This window comes from Hemitrygon akajei, chromosome 7 (assembly GCF_048418815.1).
Source record: "Hemitrygon akajei chromosome 7, sHemAka1.3, whole genome shotgun sequence".
Taxonomy (NCBI): domain Eukaryota; kingdom Metazoa; phylum Chordata; class Chondrichthyes; order Myliobatiformes; family Dasyatidae; genus Hemitrygon; species Hemitrygon akajei.
Window position 1 is genome coordinate 31,759,735 of NC_133130.1, and position 23,202 is coordinate 31,782,936.

Here is a 23,202-nt window from a genome sequence, read left to right on the forward strand (position 1 = left end):
CATATTCTTGCTCAGTGATAGTTTAAACAGAGCAATTGAATGTGGACACGAAGGATTTCTGCTAATGATCTACCAAACCTGAGACCATTCTAGGGTAGGAAGCTGTTTGTAACATAAAATGGCAGGCTTGAAAAAGGAATGGCCTGTGATCTCATCATATTGGCTCACTTGAAAAGAAAAGAAGAAATTATATTGGGTATAAGGCCAAAGGGAGAGCCATGAGGCAATACTGCTTGTCACCTTGGGCTACATCCAATGAAAAGCTAACACAGGTCAGTCAGAAGAGCTTGCCCCAATGAAATTGAAGCATCATAGATTGACCCAATAAGGAAAAGAATAAGAGCAGATGATTTTGAGAGAACAGAGTGCCACATCACTGTGGAGACCAACCATTACACAAGTGAATGACCCCGCAACAGAATCATGGAGATTACTTTAGGATCAAGAAGAACTTCTTTTCTCAGCCATTACCTTTACTGTCTTTGCCTGATCATTAAGGATCAGGGAACCCAGTGGGTGTGCTCACAGGTACTTACCGGTAGTTTTGTAAATTCATGTGATTGCTAACTGAGCCAGTAAATACAGATTCTCTTTGTGCCTAACTGATCACTATTACTGTGGGTTAATACTTGTAACAAATTGATCTGAATGAGTGGCTTGTAAGACCAGTGTTTCACTGTACCATAGTGTAAACTCATTTTCCAGTTTACCAAATCTTTGCTGTGATTGTATATTTCCATAACTTCTCCACTGTTGATGATGAACTCGAATACCACTTGATCAATAAAACTGGTATCTTACCAGAAAATACACTGGGAATCTTCGACAAAAAACTTTTGACTGTGCGAATTGGAATCCCATTTTTCTCCTCTTGCATTCGTGCTATGACATCTTCCATCTGCAAAAAAAAAAAATCAGACAGAACATTCATTATAGGGCAGTTTCCTTTATGCTGTCTTACGATGAACAAGGTGGCATATTTTGCTATTCTGTAAAGTTGAGGTGAATTGGTTTGCCTTCTGCACATGATCTAACTTTATATTTACCATAAGGCTATCCTTTGTCTAAAGCAGGGGTTTCCAACTTGGGCTCCACAGTCCCCTTGCTTAATGGTATTGGTCCATGCCATTAAAAAAGTTGGAAACCCCCGGTCTGAAGGATTAGCAGGATAATTCATGGTATTGTTAATAAAAAGGTTTATTATCTACAATGAAAAATATATAAAATAAATATAATTGGTCCTTTCACAACTTGGAATTAATTTAACAATGATTTTAAAAAGCCTTTCTAATTCCTCAGAATGTGCATCGCTTTCAAAAACAATCATCTGACTGGGTACGCTGACTGTTACATACACTCACTGCTTTGCTTTCTAAGTATCTTTATCGATGCACTTCGTGATGTAGCACGTTTATTTTCTGGTGGCCAGATCATATATTCTGGGAACAAACTCTAAGAGAGTATCTGGACAATGACAGAGCTGGCAGTAAGGAATCATGAGACCTAGGGAATTTAATGTCCTTTATTTGTTTGAACTTCAGTTTTGGGCCAGTTGCTTGCCAATATTGGGCTTTTTCAAGTACAACACCATGATTGACTGACATTCTGTTTGTTTGCTTTCAGAGTCTTTAATGGAAACCAGTTATGTAGGTCTTCAGCCTGTCTGGAGCCAGGTTTTGTAAGTTGCCATGGCAGTCTGTCCTTTTGGTGTCTTTAATGATGTGTAATTCAACAGTCTTTCTTCATTCAGCCTGTCTGGAGCCGATTTTATTCTTTAATATAAAGTTTTTGTTTATCTTACCTATTTTTAAATCCATCTAGAATCTCTATTCTACAACTCATTCCAAGACAAATCATGTGTTTATCGAAATTCGCAGATCAGTTGCCCAACATCCAACATAGTATGAACAGAAAGATCCTGCTACTAAATATTGAGAATACCAAAACCATGGTCATCAACCCTACTATAAATTCCATTCCCTAACCATTGTCTCCAGACTTGTCTCTGATGAGTAGCTGAACCTAAATTAGCCTTTTAGTAATGTGGGTTTTAGTTAACCACAGGACAAAACTTAGATCCTAACACCAAGCCGTCATAAGGTTGGCTTATTTCCATCTCACTAACTCATCAAGCGTATCTGCTGTAAAAACCCTCAGTTAAGTCAACATTGCTCCCAGAACATGACCACTCGAATCCATGCCTTGATAGCCTTTCTTCCAGTGCTGATGGATGCCTTAACCTTTTGCCTGTATCCTAACTTGGACCAAGTCTAGTTCACCCATCAGCCCTGTGCACGTTAGCTTGCAATGATTCCTAGTTAAGCAACAGATGAACTTTAAGATTCTCATCCTGGTTTTCAAATCTTTCTCCAAGTCTCAATCCTCCTGAATGCTAATCTTGTTCAGCCCTATAGCCTCTTCCAATTCTGACTTCTTGAGCATTCTTGAATCACATTACTCTGCCAGTGGGGACCTGGCTTGCAGCCACTTTCTCTGTCACTATTACATTTCATTCTGTTTTAGTTTGACCTTATTCTACCTCGATGTACTGTGTAATGATTTGGACCATGTGAATAGCATGCAACACCAGCATTTCAATGTATCATGGTACATATGACAATAATAGACCAATTCCAATTGCACTAAGATCCAGTTCTGACAAAGGGGGCTGAATCTGAATAATTATTTGCTTTTGATCTCTCTACTGTACTGGCCGATTTACTTAGAGTTCCCAGCATTTTGTGCTTTTATTCCTATGCTCTAGAATTTCCCAGCATTGCACTGGCATGAGGGAATTACCTGCAGCTGTAAGTATTCTTGGCTCTAGCAGTGAAAAACAGATTTCAGTTTTGTTCTCAGGCCAATATTTTTGCCAATGATTTTGGTCCTGAAACCTCCATTAGGAGTTGGGTATTAACTTTGTCCAATGGCACTTATGTGAAGAAACATTGAATGTTTAGTTATATTGAAGGTACCTTATAAATGTAAGTTGTTGTTCTTATCCCTTACTTTCAACATTTTGTACGATTCTTAATTTCTTTCTCCTGAAAAATCTAAGCTTTTTATTTATTTGGTTCTTTCATGAAGACTCAAGGCTATAAATTTCAGAATCTTCATGTTCTTTAACAATTCAGCAAAATAAAACTGCTATTTTAAACATTTATCAACAAACATGGTACAAAAGATTGGAAATATGAGCCTATTAATTAAGAAGGGGTTTAGATTGAATAATTCTGTACCAAAAACAAACTGACCAGAAAAATACCAGAACAAGGAGAAGGTCCTTTGCTTTCAGTATATGTTTTAGTACAGATTCTAGCTGAGAAAAGGTTGATCCAGAGTTTCTCAGTACTCCCCAAGGCAAACAACTAAACTTTGGCAACATTATGCAAAGAGAGCAGGGTCAACAATGCATTTTTGCTTATGTAACATTCTTCCAAACATTATTCCAAAATTACAATAACCTTTCCAATTTGTGTTGAGGTAAGCGTGCCCTATCAGTAGTAATTTATATCACATATTTATTGACAACAAAACTGACATCCATTTTCCCCTGCAGGAGATGACAGCAATTATGCAGTTCTATTCACTGGGCATTATAATTGAGCTTTAATACCAGTTGTTGGAAGAATTCATCCAATTTGAAATCTTCAAACACTTTAGGTTTTTCTATGCACTTGTTTGACTTCAAGGTGACTTGCTTTCACTTTGTGGCTTTGGGGTTTCTAAGGTAGCCGATGAGGCTAAAGCAGGAACAGCAGACTGTTCCAAAAATGAGGCAAGAGGTGTTTGAGAGAGTGAGCAGAATGGTGTTTCCCTTTCACAATTTATGTATGGTTACTATGTGTTCTGAGTACATGGATTAGAGGATTTCAGCATCATCCAAGATGTTCCCAATTAAAACGTTTCCTTAAAGCAAATATCAATACTGTTATTACCCTGCCATTCTCATAAACAATTATAAAATAGATTTCCTCTTGTAGTATTACTCTGAGCACCATTTACAAGTTTCTTTTCAATATATTATTACAATGAGATAAAGATTCTGTTGTTATAATACAAATCAATAGGTTTGGGAAAGTTTCATTAGAGCAAAATAATTGACAAAGCTTGGAAGTTTTTAGCATTGAACATTAAGGAATGTAATCATTAAGGTAGACAGCAAGGGAAATATTTCTTTCGATAGAGGACCAGATAATTCATACCTTTTTCCCTTGCTGTCTACCTCTCAATGGAGCAGCCTCAGGCAGCAGCCAAAACAAATAAGCTGTTCAAGTTTGCATCAATATTGTTCCCTGTCTGACAACAACAGCAACAACAACTTGTATTTATAGTGAAACTAGGTATTGTCTTGAAAGCAGATTTGGCAAGAAGCATTTGGTTGTGCTGGCAATACATTTTATGTTAGCTACCACCCTGTTGTACTCTTGGTCTAGTTTACAAAATTCCCCTCCTGAGACTTCAGATCGAAATCTAGGCTGTCACCTCAGTGCTAAAATACTGGAGGTCATCTGGAGGGATGTTGAATTAAATCTCTTCTACTTACTCAGATCTTATACCAATACTCTGAAGAGCACCTCCAATACTTCTCTTTAAGAAAAAAATTCCAAAATAGAATATTGTTCATCATTTGTTGGTTGTGGGTTAAAATGACTGCCATAGATTCTTCAGTTTCAGGTATTTCAGTGGTTGCAAAATACTCAGGGTTTTTCAGAGAAGCAAAATGTAATTAGAAAGCTCTCCTTCTCTCTTTTAGGAAAATGTACTTGGGCCTAGAAGCAGGATTATTTCACCATAATGCAGTTTGTTTCCTGAGCACAAACTTTTAGATAATCACAAATTGATTAATAATCTATCTACCATGGCATTCAAAAACACACTTTGAGTGGGGAAGAAGGTACTGGATGAAATCAAGGAGAAAGGGAAAACAGCACTATAAACAGCTTTTTAAACTATACCCTATTACATGGTGGGAATACCTTCACCATGAACACTGTAATGGCTCAGAAAAAGACATGTGGACAGGAACATGCTTAGGAAAGCTTTAGACCAGTGGTTTCCAAACATTTTTGGGTTACCACCTCTTGGTTCCCAGACTTCATTCCCAGCATCTTCCTCTCCCTTTCCAGCCATTACATAAAAAAATATAAAGAATACTGATTTATGATGCACGGTGAAAGAAAACAGGAACTGCAAATTCAAAGCAGTGACAAATAAGACAGAAAAAAAGAAAACCTATTTAAAGCTACAAATAAAATTCTTCATTTTTTTACAATAGAAAACAATTTTCATCAACAATCTTAGAGTGTACATTAGTAATCCAACTATTCATTGCCTAATTTCTTTCTCACCTTTCAATGAGATGGATGGGCTCGGTGCAGTGACAGCAGCTTTTCAACATCAGGTTGAAAGTTACTCCAAAGACATCTCAGATCCCCATATTCAGTAATTTTCAGCTTGTTTCATAACTTTGAAAGAAGTTGGGTGCTGAACACGCGCTCCACTACATGAGTTGTTGGAAAGGCAATAAAGAACCCCTTGACCTTTTTTCCACAGTGCAGAATAGCGTTCAGAAATTTCTTTCAGCAACCAAAAGTTTTGACGTGATCTTTTGACCTTTGGCTTCAGCTGAAAGTCATTTTGTAGCAAGATCAGTTCTTCCTTCATCCTTCCTGTTAATTCCTTATTACAAGTATCCAGGAATGAATTAATTTGGATGGAGAGAAGATGCTGATATCACTCTGATGTCTTTATATAGCTCACCCAGGTGGGCACAGTATACTTGAAAATCATCATCTGGTATTCTTTCTTTCTCTTCCAACTCAGTGATACTTGGAAATTGGAACAGGTCACGACGGCCAATGTTGCACTTGAATAGTGTTAACTTGGACAGAAATGTGGAGACATCAGATTTTGTCTGATGTCTGCCAGAGAGAGCACAGAAAAGTCAGAATGGGGAGCAGGAGTAGGCTTTTCTGCTCTTCACACTTGCTCTATCATTTGAGAAGATCATAGTTGATCTTCTACCTTAACTTCATTACCCTGCCCTGTCACCATCACCTTAAGAGGTTCTAATTAACTACAGTACAGTGCAACAGTCTTAGGCACATATAAATATAACTCAAGTGCCTAAGATTTTTGCACGGTACTGTATTTGATAAAGTGGAGTGGAGAGCATGTTTGCAAATCAGGCAGGAGTAAAGGATGGCAGAGAAGGAGTGCCAAGGGCTTGAGTGTACAATTGCAGACACACCCAAACCTAAGACACCAGGCAAGGTCACTTGATTCCAAAGAATTGATTTATTGATCATAACAGAATGTTTCTCTGGTGCTTTCTGCTCTCTCACCTCTCCTTTCCTCTTTTCACAACAATGATTTCTCTCGCTCTGCCCTCTTCCCACTCTTGGCACACAATAGAGACCCATATCAGAGTCAGGTTTATCAACACTCACATACATCATGAAATTTTTTCTGCAGCAGCAGTACAGTACAATACATAAAATTACGTCAGTAGTGTGCCTTAGCTTATAATAAGCAACTTAAGCACTCTAGCTGTACACATGTGCCTAGGACTGCTGAACTATATTGTGACTCTAGAAATCCATTTGCCACTCCTCGAACCACTTCCTTCACCAATCAAAACCCCCCTGTGAATTTCAACAACACCTTCTAATTTAGTGTCATCCCCAATTTACTGATCAAGCCTTGTGCATTTGCATCCCAATCATTTACTTAAATAACAATTAACAAGAGTCCAATATCAACACCTTCAGCACACCACGTAGTTTGGAAAATCTCACACCATCAGTGTGGGGAACCTCACACAAGAAATGCATCAACTGAGAGGTTTTAAGAAGGAGAAATTTGAAATTTATACAGAAGTCTGAAAGTGTCAGAAGAGAAACAAACAGAACCATTAAAAGTTTCCTTTGCACAATGGGAAAACCCTCATGTCAAAGCAAAGCAAAAACAATCTCTGGAGCATGAATTTCCTTGCTTAATGTGAACTAAGAGACAGCTTCCAATGTCACATTTGATACATGCCGATAATGGAACAACAAAGGACTAAGAATGACTCCATTTTTAAATGCAATACGACCTTTAAACACAATAAGGTTTTTCAAGAGTCAACCGGTTAAGAGGGCATACACCTCCTCAAGTCAAGTCAAGTCAAGTCACTTTTATTGTCATTTTGACCATAACTGCTGGTATAGAACATAATAAAAATGAGATAACATTTTTTCAGGACCATGGTGTTACATGACACAGTACAAAAACTAGACTGAACTACGTAAAAAAAAACACAGAAAAAAAACTACAATAGACCACACACCTACACAGGACTGCATAAAGTGCACAAAACAGTGCAGGCATTATAATAAATAATAAACAAGACAATAGGACAGTAAGTTGATGTTAGTCCAGTCTCTGGGTATTGAGCAGTCTGATAGCTTGGGGGAAGAAACTGTTACATAGTCTGGTCGTGAGAGCCCGAATGCTTTGGTACCTTTTCTCAGATGGCAGGAGGGAGAAGAATTTGTATGAGGGGTGTGTGGGGTCCTTCATAATGCTGTTTCCGGAAACAGAATCAGATTTATTATCACTAAAGTATGTTGCCCTCCAAGAGGGCTACAAATGGCGTAGGGTTTGGAGGCTTGGGTGCATCAATGACCCAGAGAGCTATGTTGGCTGGAGTCATTGTGCTTTGACTCTTGGTAAGGTCACCCATGTCAAACAAGTCAAAGGGTAGATACCAGATTAAGAGTCCTCCGGGTTCAGGGGTTCAGCACAGGCTAACAACCCTGACTGGTCAAAAAAAAATTGTTACAGATGCAGTAGAGAAACTGCCTTAAATGCCCATGGCGTAAAAGGTAGTAACTAAAGTAGTTTGCGAAATTTGCTATTTTGCAGCAGTAGTACAGTGCAAGACATAAAAAAAATACTATAAATTACAAAGATACATAAATAAAGTCAAATCAGGAGATAATGTAGATAGGCCTCACTATTTTCTTCCTTCATGGAAAACTTTTGGTTCATTATAAATATTTTAAAAAGAGGATAAAATAGAAAGGTTATCAAAATATTCCATTTGGTAATCATTTCAAAATGTGCATTTTGTATTGAAATGAGTAGAATTCATAACATATCATGCAAACATCTTCCTTGGTCTCAAATTCAATGACAGAATGCTCATTAAAGGTGACCTCAATTAATTCCCAAATGCCCTCATATTATGCAGATGACTATTTATAAAGCTCTGTTTCATTTCAGTCTCTTAAATGATGGTGAATATACCTGACACCTTCATATACAATTGCAGAGCAGCAGAGAGAAAATTTTGCCATGTGTTAACGCAACTCCCCAAGAAATTTTATCAGGATTCAAATTTAGTCCATATTAATTGCAACAATGCTTTGGTGGGGAGATGATTGTTATCTTCCGAGAAATCTCAACGTGTTTACAGCCTTTAGAGGCCCTGCCTCTGACTCTCTCATTAATCCAGAAGGGACATCATCCTTATCAATACAGGGAGTCAAACGTAGCAAGTGTTGAGTGGGTGTGGTTGGAAGGTTTGGGGTTATATGAGTCCAGGCAACATCAAGGTAACCAAGGAAACGGTCTCAAAGTAAGTACTGGTGAAGGGAATGAATATGCTGGGGATTAGGTAAGGAGAGACAGAGTGGATGTGGAAAGGTCATGAAAACCTGAAAAGGCCAAATAACTCTGCTTCTGATGCTTCCAGGATCTTTACTTCCACTAGACTTCAAAGTTCAAAGTTTAACATAAATTTGTTATCAAAGTACATAAACTACCCTGGAAATAATTTTCTTTTTTAGACATTCATGGTAGAACAAAGGAATACAACTGGAGGCCTCATTTGATCAGGGTTGACTGTAGATGTTGCCTCCTAGCTGTCTAGATACGTAAGCCTGGGCAGTGCAATATGGAGAGCAAACTGCTGCCCAGGAGGCAGGCCCCCCCTCGCCATGCACCTGATGAACCCAAAGGAACGGCAGAGACCGATAGAGTTTGGCACCAGCAGCATTGCAGGAGTTGTCAGTCAGCATTGAACTCAATGTAGGACTGTCTTAGGGATTCCAGTTCCAGGTTTTTTACTCTTGAAGCCTTCCCCATGAGTGGATATAGCCATACAGTAGCGGAGATTTGAGATCAGTTTTCCTTCTCCTAGATCACTTGCCAACTATGGCTGGTGAGCCCCATCTGCCTGAAGCATTTGGTTTTAAGGTGACAGTAACCCACTTTGCTCCTTCTCCTGTCAGTAGAAATGGTTCTGCTGGGCTTAGTAGCTAAGCTACACTTGAAGGCCAGGAGCCTTGGTCGTCTACTTGAGACACACACTTCTGGGAGCATTTAATAGGCAATAGGAGCTGGCCCCATTACCATCCTCAGCTGCGCAATAGAACCAATGAAAATCTACACACAAAGCCCGACAGACAACCAATGTGCAAAAGAAGACAAACTGTGCAGTACAAAAAAAACCCAATAATAATAACAAATAAATAATAAATTAAAAAAATTGAGAACATGAGTTGAACAGTCCTTGAAAGTGAGTCCATGGGTTGTGGAATCAATTCAGAGTTGAGGTGAGTGAATTCATCCATGCTGTTTCAGAAGCCTGATGGTTGAAGGGTAATAACTATTCCTCAACCTGCTGGAATGGGATCTAAGGCTCCTGTACTCCCTTCCCAATGGAAGTAACAAGAAGAGAGCATTGTGGGGGGTCCTTGATGATGGATACTGATTTCTCGTGGCAGCATTCCTTGTAGATGTGCTTAATGGTGGGGAAGGGTTTTCCTATGATGGACTAAGCTATATCCACCACTTTTTGAGGCATTTTTGATTCTTTGACAATAGGGTTTCCATACCAGACTGTGATGCATCCAGTCAGGATGCTCTTTACAATGCTTCAATAGAAATTTATCAGTTTCAGATACCAACTTCAAAGAAAGTACAGGTTTCCCCCGCTATCCAAAGGTAGAGCGTTCCTATGAAACCGTTTGTAAGCTGAAATGTCATAAAGCGAAGAAGCAATTACCATTAATTTATATGGGAAAAATTTTTGAGCGTTCCCAGACCCAAAAAATAACCTACCAAATCATATCAAATAACACATAAAACTTAAAATAACATGAACATATAGTAAAAGCAGGAATAATATGATAAATATACAGCCTGTATTAAGTAGAAATGTTTTATGTATGGTGTAGTTTCACTTATCAGAATAGGGAAGACAGTGAGCCAAAAATCGATTTGGAGAAAAATAAAATCAGCACGTACACACATGCGCACACAACTGCTCGCACAAGGCTTCACGGTCATGGTAGTCTTTCTCAAGGTAAACACACATATAAAGCGGGCGTCTTCCTTTCGTAAAAGCGAAAATCTCTTTGGTTAGCGAAAACAGGTACTAATGTAGGTCTTTCGTAACAGTGAGTTGTTGTAAAGTGAATGTTCGAAAAACGGGGGCCACCTGTATAGGTGCTGCCTTGCCTTTTTTGTGATGGCACTTACATGCTGGTCTCAGATCAGATCCTCTGAAATGATAACACCAAGGAATTTAAAGTACCTGACCCTCTCCACATCTGATCGTCTGATGAGGACTGGTTCATGGACATCCAGTGCCTCCTCATGTAGTCAATAATCAGTTCATTGGTTTGCTAACGTTGCTGTTGTGGCACTATATGACCAGATTCTCAATGTTCCACCTTTATGCTAATTCACCACCACCTTTGATTCGGCGAAAAGCAGTGATGTCGTCAGCAAACTTGAATATGGCATTGGAGCTGAGCTTAGCCCACAGTCATAAATGTGAAGAGAGTAGAGTAGGGGACGAAGTGCACAGCCCTGTTGTGCACCTATGCTGATGGAGATTGTGGAGAGGTGGTGTTGTCAATCTGAAAGTGAGGAAATCGAAAATCCACTTGCAGATCGTCTTGGAGGTTATTGATTAGTATTGAGGGGATGACTGTTGAATGCTGAGCTGTAGTCAATGAAGAACATTCTGATATATGCATTTTTACCATCCAGACGCTCCAGGGCTGAGTAAAGAGCCAATGAAATGCTGTTGACCTTTTGCGACGGTAGGCAAATCAGAGTGGATCGAAGTCACTCTCCCTGAGGGCATCTTTTAGATTGTGCAGCCATTAGTTGATAATGCACTTATAGTGGCTTTCCTATTGAGATAGAGCTCCTACTTCTCCAATATGTTCCATGGTTAGCTTCAGGACTGTTAAGATAATAGTGGATCAGTGGGGAAAGGGATAAAGAGCAGCAGTAATGTTCTGGGAAGCTGACATGAAGCCACATTTGTAACTTAATGCTTACAATGCCAATTATGGCAAGTAAACAATTGGTAATTTCAGTGTGGGTGGTAGGGCAGATCTCAATAAATTTTTAGCAGCCCACCCCTCCCCACAACTTCACCATTGGAAAACAATTTAAATATGCAAAGGTTCAGCAGATGACACTGTTTCCTTTTCTGCTGCTTCTAATTTAGTGAGTTCTAAACTGCACAGAGTAATTTTCTTTGCATGTTGTCTAAACATGCATTAAGATTTCCATGGTGTTACCTAAAATAGTCAGCTATTTGCTTTAAGTGGTGGATTAAACAAAAGAGGCCTTTGCACTGATTGCTGCAGAGACACCAAGAGACTTGAAGGAGTTCAACACAGAGGTCACAATTTTAATTTCAACTCCAACAGTCCTGCCTTAGTGATGTGTATGATTCAACTCTCAGTGGGTGTAGCATATACAAGTGTAAGTGAACTTTAATACACTGTTATGTCAGACACTACTGCTTATCATGAGAAAGGCTGTCATCAATAAAAGATGCTCTGTTGTCAGCTCTATCTAATCTAACTAATAGGGCCTGTAGCATAACTAAAGAAATGCATGGCCTTTGGATTGCTTTAGATTGGCAGCCATGGAAAGATATATTTCTTCTTGTTTAACAGTTGCCCTTGGAACTCTTTCCCCAACACTTGTCTGTTCTCTCAGTCTTTATTGTATGAACATGCTGAACAGAAAGGATCTATATTTCTTGGTAGAGAAGTCGATAGGATTAAAGTAAGCAGGGGAGGCAAAGGAAGAAAGTGTTTATATCTAGAAGTAGATGGACGGAGATTAATGTGTTGTAGCTCATTAATATGGATGAGGAAATGTGATAAGAATTTTGCTATTTGTGGTGAGCAGTAGTTCTGTGTGCAAAAATGTTTTCTGAATGAGAGAGGTCAGAGGAGATTGGCCAGACTGGTTCAAGCTGGTTGACATGAATATGATGGGCCAAAAGGCCTCATTTACATTCAACAGTATACATTTTAGATCAGTATATATTTTACTTGTGCCTATTTGCGAAATGCTTTGGGAGGCTTTCCTTGCTTTAAGGACTGAATGTAAATGCACAGTAGGCGTGAATTGTTAATGGATTCAAGTGTTATTATGGGCACTTCAGCTTTAAGACTGCTTCTGCCTCCTGTATTGTTGATAAATGCATATACTCAGCTACTGCTAATTGCCTCATACATGCTGTGGCATTAATGAGTAGAATGGCACCATGCCGCTGTTAAAACCATTAAAGCTGCATGACTCTCTGTCTCCTTTTATATATAAAAAAATCACAAGCATGCCGTAAAATAATTAGCTGCCAAAGAGAGGAGGAAAACAACGGTGGATCAATTGATCATGTATGTGCTAGCAAAACGGAGGAAATGGTGAACTTGTGTAAGAGTGCTGATTAAAGAGATTGGAGGTGCTACTTTTGACATGTCAGGTGTTACGCACTTCAGGTAGTGCTGTAGCAACACCAGCAGCCAGATCCTGTTGTGATGTCGAGCATTAGTTTCAGTGCCAGCTAATTTTGTTCTGCCAGATGCAACCATTCTGATACAGTCTGACCACATAAAAAAAAATGAAAATGGCCTGTATAAATGAGATGCTTTGATGTCCCAGAGGTGGTTAATGGAGAAAATGAAAAGCAGCCCCAACATTACATACACCAGCAAGGAGGGAGCTTAGTGTAAATTTTCCTGTTACCAGGCTGGAGTTCTGGGATTGTAACATCATCATCTTCATTCTCACTGAAGTCACCTTTGGCTGGCCTTGCCGGATTTGAGGGAAGCAGCCTAATTAATTATGCATCACAAACTCGCTGTCTGTATTGGTCCAGTCTCCAGGAGCTTCCTGACAACTCTACAAAGCTGCAATTGCTGTTTAAATAGGCAATTTAATTTTTCCTGGGCACAGACTTGGAAATAACTTGGTTGAGTGACAGACCATCTTTATCTGGTAATGATTGTGTGAGGGAAATTAATGGAATATTGTGTCCTGGGCCGGCTGCTCAATGTGGGGCTCTGTCCAGACTACTCAGGAGGTGGGCAAGGCAGAATCAATAGCCTGTTCAAAGTCAAATGGATGAGTGGGTGCAGATCAATGAAATTGTCACACTGAAGTCAGGAACTTCTCCAATGTGATGCATGCCACGAAGCATTTCTTCCTCCTCCACTTAACCCCAATTGAGCTTTTTAAAACTGTTCTTTGCAAATTTTACATATCAGCTCACAATGCAGCAATCTTTTAACAGTCATCAAAATGGGATCTATTTCCCCCCAGAAGTGGTAAACCTGCAAACCAGCTTTACTGTACATCTTATTTGCAAGATAGGTATTGATGTTCTGGCAAACAAGTCAGGGTGCAGACACTTTAGTTTTAATCTGATCTCCAGCACTTCAGTAAATGCTTGTATGTAGGAGAAGGCAGTGATTCGCAGGAAAGCCAGAATTTAAAGGGAGTGCACTTGAAATGGCCATTTTCAACATCACTGAGACAGAAAACCGTAAGGGACTGGGTCAGCTGAAGTTAGAGGTTCCCCCTAAACTTCACATCTAGCGTCAGTTTTATTTGTGACCTTTCTTTTCATGTTTATGGAGATTCAAAGGGGTAAATTGTCTTTATCATATTGTTGCTGTGTTTATGATGCTCTGACTCAATGGTACTCATTGCATTGAGCTCATTAGTACAGGAGCAGACAATGCTGATGGAGAAAGAGCAGGAATGGATTGGCACCACTTTTAGTTGGCTGTGGCTCTAACCCATTGACCTTCAGCAAATGTACCTGGCACTTACAGAAGAATGCTTCCAGGTCAATGATCCTTGATGCAGTTTGAGAGTAAAGAATTCTGCTAGAAAATCTACAACCCTCCAGACAATCCTTGTGATGTCTACAGTGAAATCTACTTTCAGAGAATCTGGGTCACTGCGGATGAATATAGTCGTTCTTAATCCTCGTACTAACATTAAACAGATATCATTAACGTAGTTGCAATGAACTCAAATAAACAAACTTGAATCTACAGCCTGAACATGTTGAATATGTGGCAGATTCAGTGCCCCTTCCATCGGACACAATAGTTCATGTCTTATATCCCTTTCAGTTATGAGATTGCAACCATTACCCTTGGAAGACTTTGTCAGACAAAGTCTTTAACCTGTGCAGCTATCACCAAGCACAGCTCTAGAAAGCTGCCTATAATAGATTTGGCTGAAACTTATTTGCATTTTTCCTTATGATATAGAAGTAGCCTATTTCAGTATGTCTACCTTTGCCAGTTGACAGAGTAACCTCTTCCCCTCCAACCACTAATTTTCTCAGGAACGCACCTCCCTATGTTAACATCAACTAGCCTCTCCCCAGATTCTACCACTCATCTGCACACTGTGGCAATTTTCATTAACCAGTTAATCTACTAACTTCATCGCTTTGGCATGTGGGGAAAGAAGAGCAAAACATGGATGAAACCCACAAGCCAAACCTGCAGAGTGTGGAATCAGAACGGGGTTTAATATCGCCAGCATATGTTGTAAAATTTGTTGTTATGTGGAAGCAGTACATTGCAATACATAATAATAAAAGCTGTAAGTTACAGTAAGTATGTGTATGTATAGATTAATAAGTAGTAAAAAAGGGAACAATGAAGTAGCAAAGGAGTGTTCATGGGTTCAATGTTCATTCAGAAATCTGATGATAGAGGGGAAGTGGGGAAGAAAGACAATGTGCAAACTCCACACAAACTCTACCAGGGGTTAGATTTCACCCCAGGTTGCTGGAGCTGTGACACAGCAACTCTACTTGCTGCATTAATATATCGCCCTCACAGTCTGCAGATACCAGAAAGGTCCCATTGGTGATGTAGTGATTGTCTCCACACGACCTGAATTGCAAGTTTGTCCTTTATTTTTCTTAACTTGCTTTATGTGTGGTTGTGAAAATACGCATTCCACTTTACCATGAAGCCCTATGAGTTTCTTTGAGTCATTTACAAGATATGGGCAAAGCCAGCATTTATCAGCCTGTCACCTCTGATTCTGGATACCCCATCCAGGGAAAGTCATCCGTATATCTAATCTATCAAACACTGTCTGCTTCAAATCGAAACACGAGGGATTCTGCACATGCTGGAAATCTAAAGCAACACACGCAAAATGCCAAGGGAACTGAACAAGTAAGGCAACTTCTATGGAAGGGAATTAACAGTTGGCGTCTCAGGCCAAGAAGCCTCATCTGAACTCATCAGGTCTCAGCCCAAATTATCAACTGTTAATTTTGTATGTGTTTCAAATAAATCCCCTCTTATTCTTCTAAGATCTCAAGTATTAGCCTGTCTGGTTAATCTCTCTCGTTAATCCATTCATTCTGGTAAAAAAAAATTCTGAAATTTAATCTCTGATGGGAGACTATCATAGGAATCTACAAGAAAATATTATGCAACAAATATTAATCAAAAATGTATGCCCTTAACAAAGACAATGATCCTCACCTATTCCAATATAACAGCTCTGCAAAACAGTTATTTTATTCTGACATAAATTAAATCAGCCAGTTTTAAAGTATAAATGTGGGACTTCACAGTACCTTTTCAATCTATAAATCATGTGCAAATCACAACACTATAACTGGTTTGAGAACATCCAATCCACAATTTACTTCAGATTGAATTCAGAGTAGAATTTGAATGAGACATATAATTCCATGTCCTAAGCATATTTTGACCACAGTGATCAGCCATGTAAATTTCCTGCAGAATTTCATGGCCTTAGGCTTAAGGTAAATCATAACTCACATTGAAATCCAACTCAGTCAGTCTGCTGAGTAATGTTGACAATGTTTAGAATACTAAAACCTCACTGTTTAAAAGTTAAGGGCCAAGGTAAGCATGGCAGACACAAGCTGTGCCCTCCTTGCAAGGGTTGTGATGAGGAAGCAAGAAAGAACAGATTGACGACAGCCTCTCTTATGAAATAAATGTCAGTGTCAGAAAAGTGTTCAGCCAAGTACTGCAGTCGCCATTTTCTCTTGTACTGTCACTCAGGCAAAGAAATGAGAAGCAGGACTGCACTGTGCTCCAAATCTGCTCTGATCTGGTGCCTAAAACCCATTTCCCTGTACAGTCCCCATTTCTTAGATTCTGTCTGAGTTAATGAAAAGTTCAGAGGGATATGGCCTATATGCAAACAAGTAGGACTTATTCAGGTTGGCATAGACAAACTGGTCTGTTTCCATGCTGATTAATTCAATGAGATGACTACATTCAAGAATGAGATTATCAAACATTTGAACTGTACTGGAGACAAAGATGGGAAGAAGTCATTGAAGACAACCAGATGTTGTTGAATGCTGGAACATATTCGAGGAGCTGGCTGGCCTCCTCCTGCTCTTTTTCCTTATGTTCTTGGTAGCTAAACTTCCATTGCTCTCAACTTCAAACATACACTCAACGGCCAATAACGTGGTCACCGAATTAGAATGTATGTACATGGTCTTCTGCTGTTGTAGCCAATCACTTCAAGGTTCAACATGTTATACATTCAGAGATGCTCTTCTACACACCACTATTGTAATATGTGGTCATTTGCCTTCCTGTCAGATTTAATCAGTCTGGCCTTTCTTCTTTAATCTCTCTCATCAATAAGGTGTTTTTGCCACTTACTGGATTTTTTTGAATCATTCTCTGTAAACTCTAGATGCTCTTGTGCATGAAAATTCCAGGATATCAGCATTTTCTGAGATATACAAACCACCCTGTCAAGCACCAACAATCATTCCATGGTCAAAGTCACATTTTAGGTTAAATTTCTTCCCCATTCTGATGTTTAGTCTGAACAACAACTGAATCTCTTAACCATGTCTGCATGCTTTTATGCATTGAATTGCTGCCACGTGGTTGGCTAATTAGACACTTGCATTAACAAGCAGGTGTATAGATGTACCTAATAAAGTAGCTACTGAGTGTAGATAACAACTTGGTACCTCCAGGTCTTTTCACAGAGCTTTCCAATGATTTAAAATGCTCTGTACAAACAATTTTCTCTTCACCTCATCCTAAACGGTTAATTTCTCATCCTGAGACTCTGCCCTTTAGTTCTTGACTGTCGAGTAGGTCCCCTACTCCCAGTTGTTCCCACTCACCCCTCTTTCTCAATTCCCTGAAGTTTACCAGCATCTAAGACAGCCCCAACAAACTGCTCAAGATCGCAATGTAATTACCATTGCTTTGCAGATGCAGTAATAGGCAATGAAAATAATCTGCTGGGGTGGGTCAGACAGCATTTGTGGAGGCAAAGGAATAGTTAAGTTTCAGGTGGTGATGATCTATTAGTATGACACAAGGGACTGTAGATGCCATTGCCTGGAGCAAAAGAAATATAGGAGCAAACACGAGGAAATCTGCAGATGCTGGAAATTCAAACAACACACACAAAATGCTGGTAAAACACAACAGGTCAGGCAGCATCTATAAGGAGAAGCACTGTCGACGTTTCGGGCCAAGACCCTTCATCAGGACTAATATAGGAAATCAACTCAATGGTCCCTTTATTAGGTATACCTGTACACTTGCTCGTTAATGTAAATATCCAATCAGGTGGCAGCAACTCAATGCATAAAAGCATGCAGACATGGTCAAGAGGTTCAGTTGTTGTTCAGATCAAATACGTCAGAATGAGGAAGAAATGTGATTTACGTGACTTTGACAGTGGAATGATTGTTGGTGCTAGATGGAATGGATTCAGGTGATCTCAGAAACTGCTGATCTCCTGAGATTTACACACACACCATTCTCTAGTGTTTACAGAGTGTGTTGTGAAGAACAAAAGAAAAACTTCCAGTAAGAGGCAGTTCTGTGGGTACAAACGCCTTGTTAATGAGGGAAGTCAAAGGAGAAAGTCCAGACTGGTTCAAGCTGACAGGAACTTAAAAAACCATATGTTACTACAGTGGTGTGCCGAAGAGCATCCCTCAATGCACAACAGGTCAAGCCTTGATGTGAATGGGGAATGGCAACAAAAAATCATGAACATACAGAAATACAATAAGCGGCCACTTTACTTGTACCTAATGAAGTGTCCACAGAATATATGTGCGGGGGTGGGGGGGGTGATAATGAAATGAACCAAATGAGTTCAAAGGAGGCTGGGAAGAAGCAGGAGGAGAGGTGCCAGATTCAGAAAGATTATGATTTCCAAACAATGCGATAATGGATTATCAATTTACTGCACCGGCAAAATATCCTCTCAGTCGGCAGAGATCAAACAAAGAGATCTGCACATGTTAACCAACAACAAACAAGTTTATTGCGACTGATTCCTTTAGACTAGTGGTTCACAACCTGGAGTCCGTGAACCGCTTGGTTAATGGTAAGGCTCTGTGGCATAAAAAGTCTGGGAACCCCTGCTTTAAACAGTGCTGGTGAAGGATTGAGTAACACAAACAAAATGCTTGAGGAACTCAGCAGGTCAGGCAGTATCTGTGAGGAGGAAGAAACAGTCAGTGTTTCAGTCTGAGGCCCTTCACCAGGAATGGAAAGGAAGGGGGGTAGTGGGCGAAGAATCCAGAATAAGAACATGGGGGGGGGGGGGGGAAGGACTGCAAACTAGCAGGTGATAGGTGAGACCAGATGATGGAGAAGGTGGGTGGGTGGTGGAGTGTGAGATGGGCCCCAGACCAAAGTGTCATACCGTTCATTCACTTCTGCAGAGGAGACCTGACCTGCTGAGTTCCTCCAGTACTTTGTATGTGCTCCTCTGGATTTCCAGCATCTGCAGAGTCTCTTGTGTTTCTGGCAAAGGATCCTTTGTTTCTGTTGGCACCATGAATTCCTGCACAGATTTAATCACACAGTGAGAGACATGCTGGGCCGTCCGATATGTGAACAGACCAGCAGCATCTGATAGAGCAGGCAGCACATACCCAGCTTGAGGTGTCGAGTGGCATAATGGATGCCTAGGTCTATTTTAACACACTCAATACTCACTAATTAAATCACTTTCAGCTTCCACATTAACACAAAAAAATCAGCTGATGTCTTTTTCTCATGGATAATAACTAAGATATGCTTTGAACTGCATGACTGATCCAGACATATGTAGTGTTCTGGTTGTTATTGAACCAGCAGCCAGTGTTCCGTTAACCCAATAACAGAGTTAGAATCCAACCGTAGTGAGCGGAGAGTGCAAACATCAGTAATTAAATAAATCTGGAATCTGAAAATTATCTATCTGAGATGAGGAGGAATTTCTTTAGCCAGAGGATGGTGAATCTGTGGAATTCATTGCAACAGATGGCCGTGGAGGACACGTCATTGGGTATATGATAGGATCCTGATTAGTAAGGGTGTCAAAGGTAATGGAAAAAGGCAGGAGAACGGGGTTGGGAGGGTAAAATATATCAGCCATGATCAAATGGCAGAGCAGACTCGATGGGCCAAACTCTTCTCCGATATCCTATGATCCTATGGTCTAATACTGGTTGTGTTACTCAGTCCCCACATGAAAACCATCTGCTTCAATATTTCCTTCAGGCAAGAAAACCTGTTGACCTTCGAGTGACTTTAGACCATACTCCCTTCAACGTAGTCACCCATCTCCCTGGCTGGGATGCAGTGTGTGCTGGTGTTGTTTGGAATTTTTATTTTATTAATGCTTTTCATTCCCCTCACATGATTGTATTCTTTTACCATGGCTTTACTCAAGTGGCCTCCGTCGGTCGTGGTCGACCACGGGTAATGCGCCTCTGGTAGTCACCGGGAGTGGCTTCTCCAGGGCGCGAGCCAGGGCAGAGTTGATATGGAGATCCGTCTGTTGCCCATGCAGTGGGACCCCCTCTCCATGCTGATGACAGGTCCAAAGGAACGATGAAGTCGATACAGTTTGGTGCCAGCAGCATCGCAGGAGTTGCTGTGTTGGTGCTGGGTACAGCAGTCAGCCGCCTTCGGGACTCCGACTCCGGATTTTTCCTCGGGGTTTACTCCCAGAGCCTGTCCCATGAGTGGGTATAGCCGCAAGGCAGAGGAGGTTTGAAATCCATCCGTGGTTAATGAGCCCCATCTGCCCGGAGCAACTGTTTTTAAGGCGCCAGTGGCCTGCCTTTGCCCCTTCTCCCGTCAGTGAGAACAGCTCCGCCTGGGATAAGAACTATGCCACACGTGAAGGCCAGGAGTTGGACTTGGTTGTCAGAGGCTGTTTGAGACGCACGCCGTGAGGAGCATTTGTTTAGCAGTGGGAGCTCGTCCCCACTACCACCCTTCGGCTATGACTGCCCTTGGAGCCGGTTTTACTCAGACCTTAACAAAAAGGGTGTATGGCAGAACATAATCCGGCTCTGAAGCTGTTCCAGGCAGCATCTGGGAAGCGAGGTTCAACTGGGGCACCGACATCTAGTTGCTTCTTCAGAATTATCTGATGCAAATAGCTGGTGTAGAAGATCAAAGTTGATAGGTGATCTCTTAGCTAATTATCCTGAGAATGATTTATGATTAAAAATGCTGCTTTCCTTAGCAATTAAATTCCTTGTCCAATCAGAACACACATATCTCAACTTGACTGGAGCTGACAAAAGGCAAAGTAAACAACTAGTTTAAATTTAGATGCTGCTTGATCTTGAATTTTATTATATAGCGCAAGCTAAAATTACATTCACTGAAGTCTTGCTTTATGAACTATTGTGCTGCAAGGTCCCAGCAGTAAGTCAGATCCTCCTACTATTTTTTTTAATGTTAGAACAGGAAGTTACTGTGCTATTTGCACCCAGGAGCGATAATAAGCTGGGTCTGATTGCTACCACTGGGACATTCTTTAATGAGCTGTTTAAGTGAGTGGCAAGCAGACAAAATCAAACTGTGTTACCTGTTCATGGAGGCATTAGGAACGTGGTGGCAGGCAGATACAGGAAAGGAGCAAGATGGTCCATTTTATAATGTTACCCCTCTCCTGAACATCGGGACTTCCAAACCATGAGCGGTGAGAGGTTTGCAAGTTATTTGACTACTAAGAGGCTTTTAGTGTCAAGACGAAATTGATGTGGCTTCACATGGCACCAAAGAATGGCATCAGGATATAGGGATGCGGGGCTTGTTAAGGGTCCTGATGACCTTTCAACAGTGATCCAACCTGAAATGTTGATAATTCCTTTTCTCCCACAGATGCAGCTTGATCTGCTGAGTCTCACCCTGCAAAGCCAGAAAGTTTGACGACAGGTTAGCAGTTTGCAAGATCAGAGCCAGTGAGGGTACCACTCTCTGTGCAAAAGAACTAACTCTGTCCCTTCCCCAATACTTCCCTCCACTCACCTTAAAGGAGGTCCCCTGGTATTAGCCATTGCCATCCTGGGGAGAAAGCTGGTGTCTATCCACTTTATCTATGCTTCTTACAATCTTACACACTTCTATTGAGTCACCTCTCACCTTCCTCACTCCAAGGAAATAAATAACAAACTCACTCAACCTTCCCATGTCAGACACATTCTCTAATCTGAACAGCATGCTAATACATCTATTCTGCACTTTCTCCGAAGGTAAAGATTAGGCGAGTTAAGAATACGTGACTAAAATGAGAAAAATGACATGGGTGCTTAACGGTGTAGGAGAGAGAACAAGTTCAAGCTTAATTGTCATTCAACCATATACAGCCGAACAAAACAGCGTTCCTGAGGCCAATGTGCAAAACATAAACCAGAGTTACACACAGCACATACCGCATAATTAGGATAGTAGAAAAACAGTTACAAAAAATGGTTAATAATAATAATATAGCTCAAGTCCTTGAGTGTCACAGCCATGGATATCGTCTTGGAGCCTCATTTCTGTAAGAGCAGCCCACGGCTGTGCAAATACAGTCGCAGACGATCACAACCCAGCTTGTCATACCGGGAATAAACACTGGAGGCCAGCACCGACAGGAGGGGCCAGCTCCCACCCCAGTACAGAATCCAGCAGCACACAGCCAGCTCTAGTGTCCCCCTTCCCTGGTGGCTGCAGAAAGCTACCTCTTGGTATGAGGGCCCGGTCCAAGCCACAACCGAGGCCCTGCAGCTACTTTGCCATCAGCTTCTCCAATGAACCGGACTTGCAGTATTCTACATTACTAGAGTCCAACAGGGTCTTGCAATCACAACAAAACCAATTACTTCCACCGTTTGTTTGGTCATGAACCACCTCTCATGCCTTCTGCCCTGGGTTGCTGAAGAAGGCTGCAATGTGATGCACAACAAGTCCAGCTCCACGGCTATTGAGCAGCTCGCTAGTGGGGTAAGCTCGTCTTACCCGATGTTCTTTAATATCCAGCAGTGTCTTGCAATTGGAAAAAATATCCATAAAAGATGAACAATTTCACCTTTGCTTGGACCCAGAAAGGCAGTGACCTCTCCGGGTCCGAGGGTTAGGGCAAGTTCTTGAATGAGAAGGCAAAGGCAAAGCTGAGAAAAACCTAAGGAATGTGACCTAAGGAACGTCAAACATCTTATCAGAAGCTAAGCATACAAAAATCCAAGAAGATCATATGTGTCTATCCGTATTTACAAGTACCAGGAAGCAATGGCATTGGATTAAAAGTTATTGTCAACAAGGAAACTGGTTGAAGAGCAAGGATACTTGAAAAAGTATTCAACGCCTACAACTATTTTCACATTCTACTGTCTCATTTTCTAAATGTAAAATATATTGAAGTAGGGTTTTTTGAGCTAATCTACAAAACATTGTGCATTATGTCAAATCAAAGGAAAAATTGCAAAACATGTCACAACTTAACTAAATATTAAAACCATAATAGTGAAGGTGAAAATATATTCATCTCTTATGCTAACTTTCTTCAGTAGCTTCTCATACAATATGTTGATGTAGAAAATTGGAGGATCAC

The 23,202-nt window shown here is 40.6% G+C and overlaps 1 protein-coding gene across 3 annotated transcripts in view; it reads right to left on the reverse strand.

The window, feature by feature from the left end:
• Window positions 1–23,202, reverse strand: part of LOC140730328 (regulator of G-protein signaling 7) — a 463,821-nt gene that overhangs the window by 225,106 nt on the left and 215,513 nt on the right. For all 3 annotated transcript variants that reach the window (XM_073050595.1, XM_073050593.1, XM_073050594.1), the window contains exon 3: window positions 802–898. In XM_073050595.1, the coding sequence (XP_072906696.1) occupies window positions 802–898 (97 nt within the window). The remainder of the gene's footprint in view (window positions 1–801; window positions 899–23,202) is intronic.